A 22,258-nucleotide genomic window follows, 5' to 3' on the forward strand; every position below is an offset into this window, starting at 1 on the left:
CTTGTATACATGATTAGAAAAGGTGACGTTTGCAAATCCGGGTGGTTTCTTCACATATACTTCTTCAGAGATGTAGCCATTTAGGAACGCACTTTTAACATCCATTTAAAATAGTTTGAATCCTTTGTGAGCAGCAAAAGCAAGTAATATTCGTATGGATTCAAGTCTTGCTACAGGCGCAAAGGTTTCATCGTAGTCGATTCCTTCTTGTTGAGAGTAACCTTGAGCAACCAGTCTTGCTTTATTTCGAGCCACTTGACCTGATTCATTCAATTTGTTTCTGAAAACCCACTTAGTTCCAATGATAGAGAAGTTTGGAGGTCTTGGAACCAATTCCCATACTTTATTTCTTTCAAATTGATCTAGTTCCTCTTTCATAGCACTTATCTAGTGAGTATCTTTGAGAGATTAATCCACTTTCTTTGGCTCAAATTGGGAAATAAGAGCTACATGAGATTTGTTCTTTTGTGACCTTCTTGTAGTGATTCTTTCCCGTGGATCTCCTATAATGAATTTGTGAGGATATCCCGGTTCACTTTTCCATTCATTTGGAGTGTTTGAGGGAGGTTCTCTTTCTTCAGTAGTCGACTGATCTGCTTGAGGCAGTTTGAGATCTTCTGTGGGTACTTCAGCTAGTTGAGTTTGTTGAACAACTGACTCATTTTGATGATCATTTCCTACAATAACGGATTTAGGGACACAAGAATCCTCATCTTCAGGAGTTTGTTCATTCCTTGGGCGAGGGTTAGTATCAACAAAAACAATATGAATAGATTTTTCAATGCACAAAGTTCTTTTATTGTAGACTCTGTATGCTCTACTTGAAGGAGAGTAACCAAGAAATATACTTTCATCACTCCTAGGATCAAACTTGGATCAAACTTACCCAAATTATTTTTTCCATTGTTGTGGATAAAACATTTGCATCCAAAAGGGTGAAAATAGCTGATATTTGGTTTCTTACAATTCCACAGCTCATACAGAGTCTTTTTCAGAATTGGTCGAGTCAGACACCTATTGATGATGTGGCATTATGTACTCACAACGTCTGCCTAGAAATGATGAGGAAGAGAGTTTTTCACAATCATGGTTATTTCCATGTCCTGTAAAGTTCTATTTTTACGCTCTACTACTCCATTTTGCTACGGTGATCTTGGTGAAGAGAAGTTGTGAGAGATTCCTTGATCGTTGCAAAAAATTTCAAAAGCTCTGCTTTTAAATTCTCTTACATGATCACTCCTGATAGTAGAGATGTAGTATCCCTTTTCTCGTTGAACCTTCTTACAGAAAACTTCAAAATTCTTTAGAGCATCATCTTTTTGACTTAGAAACATAACCCAGGTAAATCTAGAGAAATTATCTACAATGACAAATGCATATTTCCTACCACCTATGCTAGTAGTTCTAGTAGGACCAAATAAATCCATATGCAATAATTGAAGAGGTTTGGAGGTGGAAACAATGTTTTTAACTTTGAAAGAAGAACGCGTTTGTTTTCCTAGTTGACATGCATCACAGATATGATCTTTTGAAAAATCTAGTTTTGGAAGTCCAATTATAAGATCATGTTTAGAAAGTTTTTGAATAGTATGCATGCTGGTATGACCAAGTTTTCTATGCCAAACCCAGGGATCATCAATCATGGAAGTAAGACAAATTTGATCCCTAAGATTTTCTAAGTTACTCATCGTATAGACATTTCTGTCTCTGTTACCTGAAAGAATGATTTTACCTAATTCATCTTCTATAAACCAACCATCTTTCTTAAAACGAACCTCATAGTCATTGTCACATAGTTGACTTATGCTTAGAAGATTATAGCCAAGTTCATCAACCAGGTAGACTTCATCTACATCACATGTTGAGATTAGAGGAACTTTTCCAACACCAATTACATATCCTTTGGATTTGTCTCCAAAAGTAACGGTTCCTCCATCTAGTTTGGTGACTGATTTGAACAATTATTTGTCACCAGTCATATGTCTGGAACACGCGCTGTCGAGATACCATTTTCCTTTTCGATTCTTCTTGCGGTGTTCCTGCAAAATAAAATTACTTATTTTTAGGTACCCAAGCTTGCTTGGGTCCTGAATGGTTAGAATGCTGAGTGTTAGTTTGATTTGAAGATTTAGGTCTCCAAACCCATCTCCGGTTATCTTTGAACCTACAACGATTTGAGGTATGACCTATTTTACCACAATAAAAACATGATGGACTGTTAGAGTTACCAGAGCCTCTTTCTGCTCTAATTTCGTTCCTGTATTGGTTAGTACTATGGCCATTTTTACCACAAAAGGAACAAGTAGAAATTTTCTGTTTGTGATGAACAGTCTGATTTGATTTGATTGAGCTGTGACTCATGGATTTTTGTAATCCATTTAATTGAAGTTGAAGTTTATTTACTTCATCATGTAGCATATCACGCTCAATCTCACATACTTCTAGTTTCAAGGCCCAGTCTTTCTTTTCTCTCTTGATTCTTCTAAGTTCATTCACGACTCTTTCTATATCTGCAAGAGTAATATAAACAAATTCTTGGAGTTTATAACAATTAGAGCATAAGGGAGTACGTACCTTACTAGTTCCTTTGTCCGCCATGAGACCAAGTTCTCTTGAGTCGTCTTCCTCATCATTGTTGTCTGCCATTAGTCCAAGGTCTTCTGAATCTTCATTTTCATTCATAGCCATGAAACATATGTTAGCAATTTCCTTATGATCAGACTCTTCTTCATCACTCCATGCTCCGAAGGATTTCTTCTTTTGCATGTTTCTGCTGAGTTTCTTTTTTAGTTCCGGACAATCAGCTAGAATGTGACCAAACTTTTCACATTGGTAGCACCTTCAATCATTTTTATCAGCTTCATTGCTTATCCTTCCTTTCCTGAAGTTAGGCTTCCCTCTTCTGCTATTCCTATTTTTCCTCATCATGCTTGTTAAAACTTGAGAGAGCATGGCAATTTTTTCGTCTTGTTCTCCTCATCCTTCTTCCTCTTCATTTTCTGGTTTAGCCACAGTTGCCTTAAAAGCAACAGTTTTCTTCTTCTCTTGAATTTGTCTATCTAAGTGAGTTTTTTCAAAAGCAATTAGATCACCTCTGAGTTCATCATAGGATATTTTGTCTAGATCTTGACATTCCAAGGCGATAACTTTTGGCTGCCAAATGGTGGGTAAGCTCCTGAGAATCTCTCTAACCTGTTCACCACTCTTGATAGGTCTACCAAAAGATTTCAGATCTCCAAGAATTTTGCTAAATCTGGAGAACATCTCGTCCACTGATTCTCCATCCTTCATTTGGAATAACTCGTAGTCCCGAACCAGAAGATTTATCCTAGTTTATTTCACTTTGTTGGTTCCTTCGTAAGTAACCTACAGTTTGTCCCATATTTCTTTGGCCGTTTTACAACTTGATATCTTTTCATACTCTTCTGCACTGATAACATTGTACAATAGATTTTTTGCTTTGGCATTTACAGTTATGACAGCAGCTTGTTCATCAGTGTAATCATCCAAGTCCAGAAGATCAGTTGATACGATGACTTGACCATTTGCATCCTTCTTAGGAGGGATTGGAAGATTTTCCTTTTTGATCATACGCCAAACTTTGATGTCATAAGACATTGTGTAAGTTTCCATGCGCACTTTCCAGTGAGAAAAATGCTGACCATTGAAATAAGGAGGTCGAACCTGAGAGGTTCCTTCTTGAAATAGAGCACCAACAACAGTGTTAGATCCCATGATCTTTTTCTCACAAGCTGTTAAGCAAAGATTGTGAGCATTGCTCTAATACTAATTAAAAGTACAAAAGGGGGGGGGGGAGGTGAATTGTGGTTTATTAAAAATTAGTCGACTAACAATGATTTTAGTTAACTATACACAGTGCTGAATGAAAGATAACAATACTTAAAAAGTAAATAACATACAACAATTTTATACTGGTTCGGTGCCATTGTGGTACTTACATCCAGTTTTTCTTGGGTCACAAGGGTTCCCTTTAGATCTTGAAAGTATTACAATACAGATGGTTTTGACTCGTTCTCCACCAACGAAAAATGGCAACAGTGAATTCTGAATGTTTGACACAACTCTCTTTTGTGTTCTAATTCTTCCTATCTTTTGAGACACTAATAAACTAAGGATTACAGTGTTTAGGCTAAGAAGTAGAGAGACTTAGAAAACAATGTGTGTAGTTGTGCAAGCCTTCCATTTGATCTTAGCAGTCTTCTTATAGGAGGGGAAAAGGGTCGTTGAGTCTTGACCGAAATTAGAGGCACGAGATCATCAAAGGGATTTGACCCAAGGGGTGCCTCTTCGAATCCTGCTCTTGGGAGAGCGCAGATTCGATTGTGACTTTCCTTGTCACATGCTTGTATTGGGGAGTTATTCAAGCCTTGATTGAGAGCTTATTTTTGGATACAGAATATTTGCTGGCGAAGGATTCCTTGATTAGAAATCTGAACTCCTTTGATTGAGGTCTAATAAATGTGCTGCAATGTAGTCCTTTTTTCTTGTCCATTAATTTAGCAATCATATTATTGGATAGCATCTCATTCTTTCTTTTTTGCTTGTTTCGAATCGTGCAATCCTACAAATTAACATAAGATGGAATTGTCATAATTGAAACTTTGAAACTTAACAAAGCAGATATGATTTCTTGGTCTCCTAGAGGTCTATCTAGCTCAGAAAGTTTAGTAGTGTTGAAAGGTTAGTAGTGTTGAAGCTTATAGGACTCTTGTTGATATCTTGCCAATTAGTGGAGATGTGCCTGGTAGAAAAAGCAGAAATATACGGAATTATTTTAAAAGGTGAGATAGATAACTGGATATCCCAAAACTACCAGCAACCTAACGACAACGTACTAAGTACAATTTTATCCAACAATTAGCCAATTAGAACCCAATCACATTAGGACTAGGAAGCAGGGAAATAAGTTGCATGCAAACTGTGGGGTCCACAAACGGGTATTTATAGATACCCTAAGCGAAACTGACTGGCAAGTTTCTGGGAGCAGCAAACAGGGAAACCTTTGTACTTGGGTGCCGAGGTGCGTGTTTATTCTTGTTTTTCCCTTGGAATTCATGTTTTTCCTTTTTTCTTTTATGGGTCAAAGGAAAAAATATTCAAATTTAACCATAGTTTGATTCCCCCTTGCTTTTTAATCAGTCAGATGATCACGATTTATTATATAGGCACAATATGTAGCTCTAACAATCGAATAGTTGTGAACAGTGATTCTGTATTACTTTCAAATACCAATTACCTTTGAATTTTACATGAATTGCCTTTTCTATTTCAAGCATCAATATAATGCAGCGTTATATGCAGTGGCGGAGCCAGAATTTTCATCAAGGGGTGTCAAAATATAAATAATAAAATCAAGGGGAGTCAACGTATAGTAAATATACATAAAATAAAAAAACTTATCTAGCAATATAGTGTAATTTTCCGGCGACCCCTTGGTTCAATGTGGCTCCGCTACTGGGTATATGGTTCCACCTCAGAATGAGCTATGTTTCTTTACTTGCTAACAAAATGAAGCTTTTTTCTGTTTCTTTGCTGGTTAAGTTTTTTATTCAACTTGTTATTTATGGTCTTTTTTAGTCATATACTGTGACTATATTGAAAAAGCATTCTTATTTTCACTGAAACTTGATTTCTCCTTTTCCTTCCTTTTCTCCCTTTATAATGTTGTATGCTGTATGTGCAGGCTACTATGACTGTTGAGTATGATGCGAAGGGAACTGAATCTTGGTTCCTAAAGTTGTAAGATTTTGAGATTTCTCCTTCCCGCCCCCACCCTACATCCGCAGGGAAGACAAAACAATAATGATTCAAACTATATTTGCTCCACAATTTGTATTATTTTGTGGTTTAAACTAATAATAATCTAAGATTTTAAGGTGTGCATCATCTAGTATACTTGCCATATCAAGATTTTGACCTCAGTGCTGCAGTATTACTATTACTGTTTGGTAAGCTAGCGTTACATGACTTGTGGTGTCAAAGTCTACTTATGACGTGACGCCCTCATAGTTTAGGACGAATACTGAATCCTTATTTTCATATTTAAGAAATTAAAGGCATTCAGATTTTCATATGCTTTGCTTAGTTCCCTTGGTCTCTTGATCGTTGCAAAAGACTCAGATGAGAAACATTTTGATGTTGCTTTCTGTTTTTATTACTTACCTTTCCAAAGAAAGTACTGTGATGAGAAGCAAAACGAGATGCACCAGAGGACTATTAAAAATAAACCTCCACCAGCCAGAGAAGTAAATGTTGCTACACTGAATTGGCTTTTTAACTACCTTTGTGCTTTCATGATTTTGAGTCAAAATAGAAATTAAAAGATTATGGGTGTGTTTGGTCTCTTGGAAAATGTTTTCTTGGAAAATAAATGATTTGTTTACTTATTTTTCAGTGTTTGGTTAGGTAATAAAAAATATTTTTGAAAAATATATAATTTAGGCAAACACTATATGAGATGATATGGATAAAGGTGGGAGAGGGTAGTAGGTTGAGGTCTAGGGCCGGAGTGGCAGTGGCTATATTTTGGTGTGGGGGTTTGGGGGTGGTGGTGGTGGTGAATGGGAGTGGGGGTAGGGGGAATAGGGTGGAGAAGGCTGAAAAAGAGTTTTTGAAAATGTTTTTCCTCATTTTGGTAGGAAAGTCATTTTCTCCCATTGGAGTAAAATGAGTTCGTGATTAAAATATTTTCCAAAATATTTAAGCCAACCAAACATGTGAAAATAGCAAAACAATCACCCTAACTTTTTGAATTTAGTTAGTGCAACGCATATGTTTAGAAGAGGAGACGCTTAAGAAATCCCAACTTCAAATGATCTAAACCCCCTAAAGAAGGTGGAATGTAACTAATGATCCTTCCTCTTTCAGCACCGTTTTGGGACAACCATTTATATTAGCATATAAGGGGTGCTTAACATTGAAGAAGGCTATGAAACTTAAGCTTGCCCTTGCTAGAAGTCAGATGGCAAATGCAGGGATGTACATTAAGAAGACAGTGCAAAGAGCCACGGTGGAAAGGTAAATCGTAAACCATTAGCCTGACTTTCCAGATCTCTCAATTGCTATGTACAAACTAAGACCATAGTTTATGGATTTTACAAGTAACAACTTTTTCGGAAAGCAAAATTTGCATTGTGCCTAACTTTTGCAGTTGGTCACTTGGGATTCAAGACACCAAAGACTCGACTAAGATCTCTAGTTTTCGCGAATTCAAAGTACCGAAGCGCAGGAAATGGCATATTTTCAACAAAAAACATATTGAGGTAAATTATAACTACACTTCCTTTTTCAATTTTCAGTTTCAAAGCCCTTAAAATTTTGCAAAGCTTGTGCTTGAAGGATAAAATTTTGAGCTAAAAGTGCCTTCCCATGTAACATTAAGAAATGAATTTCAGCAAGTTTGTAAATCAAATTTTGAGTGTTTTATTTAAGAATATGGGGTCATTCACTTTTTTGCTAGGTCCATGGACAAAGAAAAGTGAAGAAAGAAGTTTTATCGAGAGATTTCGGTATGGAGGAGCTTGAAGCAGAAATGATATCCTCGGGATATGAGGTGAATTATAACTTATGATTACACTTCTTTTGCCAATTTTCTATTCATAGACCATTTTCAAATCTCTTAAAATTTTGGTAAAGCTTATACTTGGAGGATAAAGTTTTTAACTAAAGGTGCTTAACCACGTAAAATTAAGAAAGAAATTTCAGCAGGTACGTAAATCATATACCAATTGTTTTTTTTTTAAGTATATGGAGTCATTCACTACCTCAAGGTAGGGGTAAGGTCTGCGTACACACTACGCTCCTCAGACCCCACTCGTGAGATTATATTGGTTTTGATATTGTTGTTGTTGTTGTTGTTGAGTCATTCACTTTTTTGCTAGGCTCGTGGTCAAAAAGAAGTTAAGAAAGAAGTTTTAAGGAGATATTTCACTATGAAGGAGCTTGAAGAAGAAATGGCATCCTTGGGATTTGGGGGACCTAACAACCATTTCAAAGATATCATTTTGAAATTAGTTCTCCCTCGTACCTTACCGCGGGATTTATCAAGAGAGTAAGTATTCTTATCAAATTAGATTTTTCTGCATACTTGATGAGCTTACTATCAAATGTTTGATTGTTGTTTTAATGAATGAAGGATTAGGCTCCAACCTATAAAAAGCTTAATCATTCACGGACCACCTGGAACAGGAAAAACACTGGTTGCGAGACGCTTAGCGAAAATTCTCAATGCAAAATTAAAGGTTGTAATTTTAAGGGAAGTCCATTATATTTTTTTTTATTGCTGACTTTCTTCTATTTTTTTTTCCTAGGTTGTTAGAGGGCCGGAGATCATAGGCACTCTGGTAGGATCAGGTGAAAAGAATCTGAGAGATGTTTTTGCTCCATCGATTAAAGATTTTGAGCAAATGGGTAAGAGTATGATGTCTCCTGTGTTTTCTATTTCTTCCTCATCCTTTCTTTTCTCTAGATTTGAAAGGTTAGAATTTGGGGTCTACAATAAGATGTCTGTTTCTAGCTACTTTAAATTGTATGATCCGACTCTTGGTTTGTTCAAATGCATATGTATCTCCCTCTAGGCAAATTGGTGGCAGTTGTAGAGCTAATATCAGCTGTACAGTTTGTTTCCATTAGCAATCATTAAAGTGATGTTAGAGATTATAGGAATGAATTAAAATGAAGAGGCTGCACAGGGTGCCAAGTAACACACTGGAAATACATTTTCGGTGACCAATCTTGTATTGGATAAAATATTAGACAAAGACCTAAGCAGCGAATTTATTTCTTCAGCCCATGGGCAGTCTTTGGGTAGAACTTTCTCATTATTAGCTTTTACTGTCTATCAAGGTAAGATAATAATTCTTATGTTGCTGTTTATATAGTAGATATATTTAGTTATTTGATGATACATATTGCTTCATTAGGTGATGAAAGTCCTGTTCATGTAATCATATTTGAAGAAATCGATGCCATCGCAGGGGTAAGCATTTCCTAGTTGCTTAGCTTGATTTCATCTTTTTGTGCTTATTTTAGTGTTTAACTTATAATTTGGCTGTTGACATCAGAAAAGAGGAGTAAACATGGCAACTGATAGGATAGCGAGTCAACTGTCAACATTGGTCGGCTTCAAATCCTTTATGTTTTTCACCTTCCCCAACTCTATGAACGATTTTGCTTCTTAAGTATTATATATGACTAACGAATGGTGGTTTGACGAGACTAGGTTGATGGCGTTAGCAGACAAACCAATCTGTTGCTTGTGGGGACAACTAGTAGGATTGAATTGATTGATGATGGCTTGTTGAGGTATACATTTCTCCAATAATCTCTCTTTATCTTTTAAATTTGGTTTTCATATATTATTCCAAATAGTTTTGAAGTGGAAACTAAAATAGCTTGTCCGATTTACCTGGCCCCTCTGTCCCTCTATATATTCAATATATTTTACTTGACATATCTTGGTGTGATTGTAGACTAGGGCGATTTGGGTTGCGCTTGCGAGTAGATCTACCAGATGAAGATGCACGGTTGAAGATTCTGCAAATCAACTCGAAAAGGATGCAGAGATGGATCTCTTTTGATTCTGACATAGACCTTTCAGCCATAGGTTAGTTCTATATGATGTATCATTATTTTGTGTCCTAAGATTTGGGAACATATGAATATTTAAGATACTGAATAAACGTTTGATGTGCAGCTTCTGCAACACAGGGATTAAGCATAGTTGATATTGAGGGTTTGTTACAGACAGCATTGGAAAATGCATTGTTTCGTAGTTCTGAAGGACGTCACTTCAAGGCGGAGGATATTCAAATTATGAAGGTGGACATTCAAATGGCCCTTAAAGGTTTTGGCAGAGATCTTTGAATAGGTAAGTCATCCTCGGGATATATACATATAGTATATTGAGAGGGCAGTAAATGGAGTTTGAACAAAGATTGGTTATTCCCGAAAGATAATCAAACTAAAAGTAGAAGATTATTAAATGAAAGCTCAATTCCCATCTCTGATCTTACCACTGCAAACTGCTAACTTTCCATCTTGAATCAATTGAATTGGATGAAGTTGATGGTTTTAAGCAATATATATGTATGTTTGAGAAACAAATAGCAAACTAAAATTGAAGAACTAACAAGCTTTTGATATTACTTTTAACTCTAATTCACTTGGTTCATTTGAGTACTCCTTTTGAGTTGATGGAAATATCTGCTTTTGTTCTTTGTATAGTTGAAGATACGTTGTTTGACTGGCACAAATATCTCCAATTAGAATGGATTGAGTCTATAACTATATTAAGAGGGTAAAGTGGGTGCTTGTTTGAAAGGTTGTTGGTGTCTCTTAGGAGAGGTTTGTTTCTCCCGCTTTATTACAACAACAACAACAACCCAGTATAATTCCACTAGTGGGGTCTGAGGAGGGTAGTGTGTACGCACACCTTACTCCTACCCTGGGGTAGAGAAGCTGTTTCCGATAGACCCTCGGCTCCCTCCCTCCAAGAACTCCCCACCTTGCTCTTGGGGTAACTCGAACTCACAACCTCTTGGTTGGAAGTGGAGGGTGCTTTCTCCCGCTTTATTGAGAAACCGAAAGAAACCCGTACAGCACAAACAATATATCAATATTAGTAAATTGGTCTTCTGTGAATAAGACACTGCAGCTGCCCAGGATTACTTTTTCAAGAGGATTTTGTTTTAAATCTGCAATATTAGCTACTATTTGAGTTTGAGGCAGAGAGCAGCCTAATGATAATATATGACAAGTCCATGAAAATTTGGAGAATTTTATAAATTTACTATGTTTGTTTTAAAGTGGTTTTGTCTTGTTACTGAGCAACCAAAGATATCCAGTAGAGTTCTTCTATTTTTCAAATTGATACTTTGTTATCATAAGACTCTTCTAAAATCTGTTTTGTACGCTCAATATGTTTATTTGCAGCACTGGAGATCGAGGTGCTACGGACTGAAAATACAGTCATTCACTAAAGTTAGAGGCTATGCAATACTCTTATCCTGTTTTTAGCTTACAGTTCTTTTGGATTTTAGATTTAAAGTTTTACGTTTCAAAATTCCACGACTTCATTATGTTTCAAGTTTAGATTATTGAAACATCTTTGCGCTGCTACTCAGGTTTTGTTCGTTGCCCATAATGCATGTTGTTCTTCATCTTATTTACACTAGTATGGCTTCCCTTGGTCAAGTTTACTATTTACTGCAACACGAGTGATATATTTTATTCATTCCTTCATTTATTATCTATCATGTTATCATATCTATATTCAACCTCACTCAAATCATTCATCGCCCCTTAATCACCACTTATTCCTATTTACATTGGCATTTGGCAGACTATGCTTTCATTCTCAGGTAGGACCTAATTGCAATCTATTTTACGACGTAAAAACTCAATCTTTAACTGCTGCAATTTTTTTATTATTTGGTAAGCAAATTTTCAAAGGGATATGTACAGCACCAGTTTTAAAAAGCAAGAAGAATTTGGATATCATGCCCCAAGCTCTTGCAACACATCTTGTCTACTCGAAACTACCAGCTACTGACAGATTAAGCATTACATTACATTCTGGAACTAAGTCTCATCTACTACGATATAAATACTGCTATACCGGCATCTTATGAATCTCAATATCTGCAGGAAAGGGATAATTTCATTGACTCAACTATGTGCCTTTTTATAGTACATTCGGAAGGTAAATCTATAATTGTTAAATACGATAGAGATATTCACAAGAGTTTGAGAATGAGTAAAACTAGAACTAAGTAAACAATAATCACAACAAAACAGAGATATTCACGTTGATGAGACTAATTTGTTAGGATTTTGATTATCTTTATCATTGCCCCGCATTATCTAGTTGACTTGTTGGAAGAATTGCCGCTTAGGAAGAGCCTTTGTTAGTGGATCTGCTAATTGTTCACACGACAATTTTTCCCTTGAAAACTTAATCGCGCGCAAAATGAAAGTCAATGGCCATATGCTTCATCCTAATATGGAAAAAAGGATTTTTACAAAGATAAGTGGCACCAATATTGTCGCAACATACAACCAGTAATTTTAACTGGATTAGCGAAAGTTCATGCAGAAGATTAGATAGCCAATTTATTTCTGCAACGGTTGTAGCCCCTATTTTATAGTCTGCTTCAGTGGATGGTTTAGCAACTGTACTTGCTTTTTGGAAGACCAACTAATGGATTAGATCCAAGAAAATTAAGTAGGCTGATGTGGACATGTGATCGTCATAGCTGTCAGCCCAATCGCCAGTCGGCGTCTTGAGAATGTTGTTAGCGATAGAGACGAAGACTTCTTGAAGTGTAAGCCATAGGAAATAGTGTGTTTGAGGTACCTAAGAAGCATTTTGACAGCTTGCCAATGGTTAACTATTGGAGAATGCATGAATTGAGCTAATTTATTTATTGCAAAGCAGATAGCTGGACGAGTTGGTGATAAGTATTGTAAGGCACCAATAGCTCTTCGATATTCTTTGGCATCTGTTGGGGCGGAGCCATCATTGAGAGACAAATCTGATAAGGAAGACAATGGAATGGACGCCCCTTTGGCATCTAACATATTGTGGAAGTCCAGTATATCAAAAATGTACTAGCATTGTGTAAGAATTAATCCACTATTGTGGGGAGTAACCTCTACTCCAAGGAAATAGTGCAGGCAACCAAGATCTTTAAGAGAGAGTCGAGATGCCAACTTCACTATGATAGACTGGACATCATACTTTGAGTTGCATGTGATAATAATATCGTCTACATGAACTTGAAGGAAGAGAAGAGAGTAGCTACAACGATATTTGAACAGTGAAGTATCAGAATGAGTATTATTAGAGCCACATGAAAGTAAGTAAGAATGAAGCTCCATGTACCAAGCACGAGGAGCTAGGCGTGGACCATAAATAGCTTTCTTCATGAGCATACATGATCAAGAAAATGAGGATCCACAAAGCCTTGAGGTTGTTTTGTAGAAACTAGTGGATAGGCCAACCTAAGATGGCGTCAATCGATGGAGATAATGACATGATTAGTTGTGTGCTTAGCTACGGGGCTGAATGTGGAGTTGAAGTCAAGGCCTGGTCATTGGGCATATCCTTTAGCGACAAGTCAAGCTTTTTAGCGTTCTATTGTGCCATCAGGATTGCGTTTGATTTTGAAAATCTATTTGCATCCTATGACATGATGAGGAGAGGGAGTACCAAAAACCATGTTTGACTGCACTGCAGAGCATCAAATTCTGCTTGTATTGTAAACACCATTGAGGATGTCGACTAGCTTGACAATATGTACTAGGTGCCAGCAAAAGAGGGATGAGCTTGTTGTAGACAAATTACCAAACACCTCTTTTAGTTTGAAAATATTGTTCATTAACCGTGTCACTGGTCGATTGAGTGATGAAGCATGCTAGTTAGATAGCAAAGTCTGAGATGCAAGTACCGGAAGAGGAAGGGATTATATCGAGTAAGTGATGTACAACCGCCATGACTCATATTAGTTTACTTATTCAATAAAAACGAGTGATATTTCCAATGAAGGAGAACTTAATATTTTATTGTGCACATAATGATTGAAATATTTATTAAACCATTAAGTGAGTAACATCGCGTGCGGCAAGTGGGAGAATGTAAAATATGGCCCACGTGTGGTTTATAAATAATTTGGTTTAATAAATATATTTTGTTAAATTAATATTTGGATAAAATTAGGGGAAGTTAATTATGGTTATAACTCCCCACTAACCTACTTTGATGAAAAGTGGAATTAATCGATGGTCCCTCTCTCTGCATGTTAAAAGAAGAACAGCGTAACTCCATCAGATTCTATTCTGAAAAGAACACAGAAAATGTAAAGAGAGAGAAGTACTAATTTTCTGAAGAACAACAACTCTGAAGAAGGCTTCCGCTCAGTATTATCAAGAAAACGCATCATGGATTCAGGTAAGTTTTTTTTATTGAAGTTATTTTATATGTATTTTATGTGAAAATTGTCACGACCCAATTTTACCTATAGGTCATGATGGCGCCCAACATCACCGCTAGGCAAGCCAACTAGTCAATTAAACATGCATTTTTTCTTTTAATAAGTTTTCGAGTAATTAAACTTTCCTTATTTGCAAGATTTAAGAAAATAAAATGTTTAAATAGATAAAATCAAGTAATGGTTCAAACCACAATTCTACTAGTGTGTGTGCCAAGACCTGGTGTCACAAGTACATGAGCATCTAGTAGATTATATAAACTTCTAACCACTGTCTGGATATGAAATTGAAAGAATACAATAATACAAAAGAGAGAGAGACTCTAGGGCTGCAGAATGACTCAGGAAGCAGCTCACCACTAGGCCTCGGGATATCGGGGGTACGCGCCGGAAGGACTACATGAAGCACCTGTCTCAGATCCTGCACAAAAGTGCAGCAAGTGTAGCATGAGTACGTAAACAACGTGTACCCAGTAAGTATCAAGTCTAATCTTGAAGAAGTAGTGACGAGATGTCGACTTCGACACTCACTATGGGTTAATAATATAAAAAAAAGATATTTAAATAAACATGGATTATGTGAATAGCAATAATTTCCTTAACAAGCAGAAATAAATAATTCTTTCATAATTGAATAATTTTCAATAAGTCGCTTATCTTCACAAGCTACAATAAAATGTCAAAGCATCGTGTAATTGTTGTTATTAAGCACGATTTATGCTGAGGTAGTACGGCCCGATCCAGAGTGACGTGTACACTGCCGAGGGACGTACAACACGATCCATAAATGCATCTATCTACTGCCAAGGCGTTCGGCACACTCCACAAGAATAGAAGGATATTTTATAAGTTTTTGACTTAAACATTATTAATGATTTATATCCAAGGTAATAAAATTTTCATTTATTTTTAAAATTTCTCTAACAAGTTCTAATATAATTTAGCCATTTTAATTTAACAAGTATAGTGAAAAATTCTAAATAGTTCATGAATTGGGTCCTAATACTACCCGGGCAATAGTATAATAGTAGCTACGCACGGACTTTCATCACCATGTACATACGTAGCTCCCACAATTAGAAACAAATATTTATTTAAAATACCTATGGGGTAAATTTTCTCTTACAAGGTTAGACAGGAGACTTACCTCGTCTCAAAGTTCACTTCCCGATCAAAATTCTGCGTTAAAGCCTCTATTGGTGCCGAAAAATCCGAAACTAGCCAAATGTTATATAATTTAGTCAATAACTACTCAAAATTTCATAATTTATCTATTAGAGTAATTACCCAACCCAAATTGGTAAAATTCCTAAAATTCACCCCGGTCCCACGTGTTCGGATTCCAAAAATATTTGGAGACAATCATCACCCATAACCTCAAGAACTCAAATATAGAATTTTCATCCCATTCCATAACCATTTTCGTGGTTAAAATCTCATTGTTTTTATCAAAACCAAGATTTTTCATCTAAACCCTTGATTTTCATAATTTACATATTATAATCTACCCATAATCTATGTATTTAACTCACAATAGGTAGAACTAACTTACCTCCAAGTTGTTAGGTGAACACCCCTCTCAAGAAGTTCCAAAATCGCCCAATAATGGAGAAAATGGGCTAAAAATGACTAAGCCCCATTTTTAAAACATTCTGTCCGACACAGTAAAATCCTTTTTCGCGAACGCGGTAATTGCCTCGCGTTCGCGAAGGAAAAATTTCCCAGGCCTTGAAAATGCCCTTCGCGAACGCGACAGGGTTCTCATGAACGCGAAGTCATACTTGGCCTACCCTTCGCGAACGCGAAGGGTAAAATATGCTGACCCCTCCCAGGCCCCGTCCTTCTATGCGAACGCGAGAAGACCTTCGCGAACATGTAGGCCTGGGATTCCCAAGCTTCGAGAACGCGACCCCATTCCCGCGAATGCGAAGGGTAACTGCCCAGCTCCCCAAATCCTTCATCGCGAACGCGAGAGTCCTTCTGCGTTCGTGAAGAAGGAAACCAGAACTGGAAAATAGGATTTTTCCAAAATTACTCCGGGCAGTCCGAAACTCACCTGAGCCACTCAAGATCCCGTCCAAATGTACCAACAAGTCTGTAAACATAACATTGACCTGCTCGGAACTCTCAAAACTCGTAAATCAACAACGAAACCAAGAATCGCACCCCAAAATCGAATTGAATCAAAATATGAATTTCAAGTTTTCAATTTGCTCCGAACGCACCGAATAATACTTAGACTACTCGGAATGACACCAAATTTTGCGTGAAAGTCTTAAATCACTATACGAAACTATTGACAGGCTCTGAATTCAAAACGGATCTCGATTACTCCAAAACCTACTCCAAACCAAAATTTTAAGAACTTTAAAACCTTCAAAGAGCCAACTTTCACTATTAGGCGCCGAAACGCTCCTGGGTCATCCAAAACCCGGTCCGAACATACGCCTAGGTCCAAAATAATCATATGAACCTATTGGAATTGTTAAATACCGATTCCGAGGTCGTTTACTCAAAATGTTGATCGAAGTCAAACTTACCCCTTTTAAAGCCAACTTAGGAACCAAGTTTTCTGATTTCAACCTGAACCCTTCCAATTCCTGAACTAACCATCCCCGTAAGTCATAAAACAGTAAAAGCACATACGAGGAGTCTTATTTAGGGGAACAGGGTTCTAGATGGCAAAACGAACGATTGGATCGTTACATTCTCCACCTCTTAAACAAACGTTCGTCCTCGAACGAGTTTAGAATCATACCCGGAGTGCTTAATAAGTGTCGATATCTGCTCCGCATGTCCTCCTCGGTCTCCCAAGTCGCTTCCTTTACTGGTTGGGCCCTCCACTGAACTTTTACCGCAGAAATCTTCTTGGACCTCAACTGGCGAACCTGCCTATCAACAATGGAAACTGGTTCCTCTTCATAACCCAAGCTCTCATCTAGATGAACTGTGCTGAAGTCTAGCACATGTGACAGGTCGACATGATACCTCCGGAGCATGGATACATGGAAAACCAGATGAACTCCCGATAGACTAGGAGGTAATACAAGCTCGTACGCAACCTCCCCAACTTGTCTCAACACCTTAAATGGGCCTATAAACCTTGGGCTCAACTTGCCCTTCTTCCCGAATCTCATGATTCCCTTCATCGGCGAAACCTTCAAGAGAACATTCTCACCCACCATAAATGATAAATCACGTGCTTTCTGATTCGCGTAACTCTTCTGTCTGGACTATGCTGTATGAAGTCGCTCCTGAATCAACTTTACCTTGTCCAAGGCATCCTTCACGAAATCAGTACCATACAACTTAGCCTCGCCGAGCTCAATCCATCCGATGGGAAAACGACATCGCCGCCATATAAAGCCTCAAATGGAGCCATTTCGATATTGGATTGGTAACTGTTATTATAAGCAAACTCGGCCAAAGGCAAGAAACAATCCCACTAACCTCCGAAGTCAATCACACATGCTCTGAGCATGTCCTCCAAGATCTAAACTGTCCGCTCTGACTGCCCATCGGTATGTGGGTGGAAAGCTGTGCTGAGCTCTACACGGGTCCCCAACTCACTCTGTACTGCTCTCTAGAAATGTGAAGTAAATTAAGGGCCTCTATATTATATAATAGAAATTGGCACACCATGCAACAGAACTATCTCCTGAATATAAATCTGGGCCAACCTCTCTGAAGTATACGTAGTCACAACGAATTGCATAGTAATGCGCTCCCATTTTCACTCCAGTATAGTCATCTGCTGAAGTAGGTCACCTGGCCTCTGGTGCTCATACTTACTTGTTGGCAGTTTAGGCACCTAGCTACATACTCAACTATGTCTTTCTTCATCCGCCGCCACCTATAATGCTGCCTCAGGTCGCGATACATCTTCGTAGCACCTGGATGAATAGAATACCAATGACTGTGTGCTTATTCTAGGATCTTTTCCCTCAGCCCATCCACATTAGGAACACATAGGCGACCCTGTAGTCGCAGAGCATCATCTTCATCGATAGTAACCTCCTTGGTACCACCCCATAGTACCGTCTCTCAGAGAACCAACAAGTGTGGATCATCAAATTGTCTAGCCTTGATCTGCTCAAATAGTAAAGACTGAGCAACAACACATGCAAGAACTCAACTGGGCTATGAAACATCCAGCCTTACAAGTCTATTAGTCAAGGACTGAATGTCCAAAGTTAATGGCCTCTCCTCCGCTGAAATGAAGGCCAAACTACCCATACTCTCTGCCTTTCTGCTCAAGGTGTCTGCAACTACGTTTGCTTTGCCCAGATGATAAAGGATAGTAATATCATAATCCTTTAGTAACTCAAGCTACTTGTGCTACCTCAAATTTAGATCCCTTTGCTTGAACAAATGCTGTAAGCTGCGATGATTGGTGTAAACCTCATTGGACACCCCATAAAGATAATGCCTCCAAATTATTTAGACGTGAACAATCGCAGCCAACTCCATATCATGCACAGGATAATTCTTCTTGTGGGGCTTCAGCTGACACGAAGCATATGCAATAACTCACCCCTCCTACATCAATACACAACTCAGGCCAACGCGTGAAGCGTCGCAATATACTGTATACATCCCGGAACCGGAAGGAAACACTAACACCGATGTTGAAGTCAATGTTGTCTTGAGCTTCTGAAAGCTCACCTCACAATCATCGGACCATCGTAATGGAGCACCCTTCTGGATCAATTTGGTCAAAGTTACTACAATAAATGAAAATCCCTCCACAAATCGACGATAATGACCTGCTAACCCCAGAAAACTCCCGATCTCAGTCGTCGAGGTGGGACGATGCCAATTTTGAACTGCCTCGATCTTTTTGGGATCAACTCTAATACCCTCGCCCGATACAATATGTCCCAAGAATTCTACAAAGTCTAGCCAAAATTCACACTTAGAGAACTTAGCATATAGCTTTTGTTCCCGCAAGGTCTGTAGCACCACTCTCAAATTTTGTTCGTGCTCCACCATACTACACGAGTAGATCAATATGTCATCAATGAAAACAATGACAAACGAATCAATATATGGACTGAACACCTGGTTCATCAAATCCATAAACACTACTAGGGCGTTAGTCAAACCGAAGGAAATTACCAAAAATTCAAAATGGCCATACCTAGTCCGGAAAGCAGTCTTCGAAACATCTGAATCCCGAATCTTTAACTGATGGTACCCTGATCTCAAGTCGATCTTAGAAAAAACCCCCGGCACCTTGGAACTGGTCAAACAAATCATCAATACGCGGCAACGGGTACTTGTTCTTAATGGTAACTTTGTTCAATTGGCGATAATCAATACACATTCGCATAGTCCCATCCTTCCTTTTCACAAATAATACCGGTGCGCCCCAAGATGACACACTCGCCCTGACAAACCCCTTTAATAACAACTGCTCAATCTGTTCATTCAACTCCTTCAACTCTTTTGGAGCCATACGGTACAGTGGGATAGATATAGGTTGGGTACCTGGAGCTAAATTAATACAGAAATCAATATCACGATCTGGTGGCATGTCTGGAAAGTCAGAAGGAAACACATCAGGGAAATCCCGGACTATGGGCACTGAATCAATCGCCGAAGTCTCTGCAGTAGTGACCCGAACATAGGCCAAATAATATAAACAACCCTTCTCGACCATGTGTCGAGCCTTTAAAAAGGAAACAACCCGACTAGATGCACTGACAGACGAACCCTTCTATTCCAATCTAGGCAACACTGGCATCGCCAAGGTAACAGTCTTGGCATGGCATGATATGGAGATAACCAATGCATGCCCAGGATGATCTCAAAGTCGGTAATATCAAGCAGCAGAAGATGTGCTCTAGTTTTGTAACTACAAAATGTAACAATGCAGGATCGGTAGATCCGATCCACAACAACAGAAGCGCCCACAGGAGTGGACACATAAACAGGAGTACCCAAGGACTCATGAGAAACACCCAGGAAATGAGCAAACAGAGATGACACATATGAATACGTAGACCCTGGATCAAATAATACTGAGGAATCTCTACTGCCGATAGAAATAAGACATGTGATCACGGCATCTGAGGCCACTACATCTAGTTTGAACCGGAAAAGTATAGAACCGAGCTAGAGCGCCACCTAACTGGACTCCACCTCTAGGACGACCACCCATACCCACCTGCCCTCCGCCTCTAGGCGGTCGGATGGCTGGTGGAACAACTGGTGCTGTAATTATGGGCTGCTGACTCTACTTCACTGGCTTACCCTGAAGCCTGGGGCAGAACATTCGCATATGACAGAAATCCCTGCACTCTAAATAATCCCTCGATACGGTGGATTGCTGACCTGAAGTCTGACCCTGATGACCTGAATACCCACCGGAGGAACCCTGAATAGCTGGTGGGCGGTAAGAAATCTCTGGCATAGTACTGAAATAAGGTCGCACTGGAGCACCCCGAGGAGGTGGTGGTGCTGGGTATGGGGACCTGCTGGACTGACCTCTTACGAACTGACCTATACCCCCAGCCGGGGCACCTCTGAACTCTCCCGATTATCAAAATCGCTTGTCTCTCATAGCCTACTCTCGGCTACGCTGACGCACACCCTCAATCCTTAGGGTATCTCTACAACCAGCTCATAAGAAGTCCCCATATCAACTTCTAGGGCCATAGTGGCTTGAAAACCAATGTGCAAACCCGCAACAAACCTCCATACTCTCTTTGTATAAGTAGGTAATATAATAAGTTCATGATGAGACAACTCAGAGAACCTCGCCTCATAATCGGTCACTGACATCTGACCCTGCTGGAACTACTCGAACTGAAACCACAACTATTCCCTCAGGGAGGGTGCAATATAGCTATCCAGGAAGATACGAGTGAACCTGTCTCGAGTCATGGGAGGAGAATCTGCTGGTCTGCTAAGAAGATAGGACTGCCACCATCTACGGGCCCTGCCCTCCAACTGAAGGGTAGCAAAGTCTACCCCATGAGACTCTAATATCCTCATGTTGTGCAATCTATCCCTGCACCGATCAACCAAGTCATGGGGATCCTCATGTCGCTCACCCCCAAAGACATGAGGATGTAGCCTGGTCCATCTGTCCAATAGCTTCTACGGCTCGTCGACCGTAACTGGTCTGGGCTCAGGGGTAGCTGCTGCCACTGGTTGGGCTCCGTCTACGGGTAGTGAACCTTGTGTCTGATATACTACAACTGCATGCCCATGAGCCTGCACGGTAGGGGTATGTGCTCCCCCTCCCGCTTAAGATGTGGTTGGGTCTGCCGGAAATAAATCGGCATGAGTCATAGTATCCATGAACCGCAACATACGGCCCATAACCTCCTGAAATTCCAGTGCGGACGTGAAATCCACCGGGGCTAGTTCTGCTCCAGGCACCTCTCCTTGTCCTCAATAATAGGATCCTTTGTTGGACCTATGGTGGCATAGTTGGAGTAATCCTGGGACGTCCTTGTCCCTTACTATGGGCTAGAGCCCTCCCTCAGCTTCTAACAACAGAGGAAGCAGCTCTTCTCTGGTCTGGAACCTCCGTAGAGCGCGTTCTCACTATATGTGAGAGAATAAGAGAAAGATACTTAGTACTACATCAACTTCACGATAGGAGATGAAGAAAGGTAGTTTCCTAACACCCTATAGCCCCTCGAAGATAAGTATAGACGTCTTCGTACCGATCCACGAGACTCTATTAGGCACGCTCATAACTTGTGAGACCTACGTGAACATAGTGCTCTGATACCATGCTGCCACGACCCAATTTCGCCTATATGTCATGATGGCGCCCAACATCACCGCTGGGCAAGCCAACTAGAGAATTAAACATGCATTTCTTCTTTTAATAAGTTTTCGAGTAATTAAACTTTCCTTATTAGCAAAATTTTAAGAAAATAAAAGGTTTAAATAGATAAAACCAAGTAATGGTTCAAACCACAATTCTACTAGTGTGTGTGCCAAGATGTGGTGTCACAAATACACGAGCATCTAGTAGATTATACAAACTTCTAACCACTGTCTCGATATAAAATTGACAGAATACAAAAATACAAAAGAGAGAGAGACTCTAGGGCTGCAGAACGACTCAGGAAACAGGTCACCACTAGGCCTCTGGATATCGGGGGTACGCGCCGGAAGGACCACCTGAAGCACCTGTCTCAAATCCCGCACAAAAGTGCAGCAAGTGTAGCATGAGTACGTAAATAACAAGTACCAAATAAGTATCAAGTCTAATCTCGAAGAAATAG

At 39.1% G+C, this 22,258-nt stretch overlaps 2 protein-coding genes across 3 annotated transcripts; one reads left to right on the forward strand and one right to left on the reverse strand.

Moving 5' to 3' along the window:
- Nucleotides 1-3,366: 3,366 nt before the first annotated feature.
- On the reverse strand, nt 3,367-3,735 carry LOC138910306 (uncharacterized). The gene has a single exon (XM_070201536.1). It carries the CDS (start codon nt 3,733-3,735, stop codon nt 3,367-3,369), a length of 369 nt encoding a protein of 122 aa, XP_070057637.1.
- Nucleotides 3,736-4,671: 936 nt separating this feature from the next.
- On the forward strand, nt 4,672-11,232 carry LOC104093939 (vesicle-fusing ATPase-like). Of its 2 annotated transcripts, XM_009599781.4 has the most exons (14): nt 4,677-5,041; nt 5,705-5,760; nt 6,889-7,038; nt 7,172-7,283; nt 7,481-7,573; nt 7,902-8,071; nt 8,156-8,261; nt 8,331-8,430; nt 8,943-8,998; nt 9,084-9,137; nt 9,242-9,324; nt 9,492-9,625; nt 9,716-9,889; nt 10,954-11,232. In XM_009599781.4, the coding sequence occupies exons 2-13, from the start codon at nt 5,711-5,713 to the stop codon at nt 9,883-9,885; spliced, it is 1,278 nt and encodes a 425-aa protein (XP_009598076.1). In that variant the 5' UTR covers nt 4,677-5,041; nt 5,705-5,710; the 3' UTR covers nt 9,886-9,889; nt 10,954-11,232. The 2 variants fall into 2 exon arrangements, with proteins under 2 accessions (XP_070056235.1, XP_009598076.1); XM_070200134.1 differs by lacking the exon at nt 9,084-9,137 and having other exon boundaries at nt 4,672-5,041.
- Nucleotides 11,233-22,258: the final 11,026 nt, after the last annotated feature.

Source organism: Nicotiana tomentosiformis, chromosome 4 (genome assembly GCF_000390325.3).
Source record: "Nicotiana tomentosiformis chromosome 4, ASM39032v3, whole genome shotgun sequence".
In the NCBI taxonomy this organism is placed as follows: domain Eukaryota; kingdom Viridiplantae; phylum Streptophyta; class Magnoliopsida; order Solanales; family Solanaceae; genus Nicotiana; species Nicotiana tomentosiformis.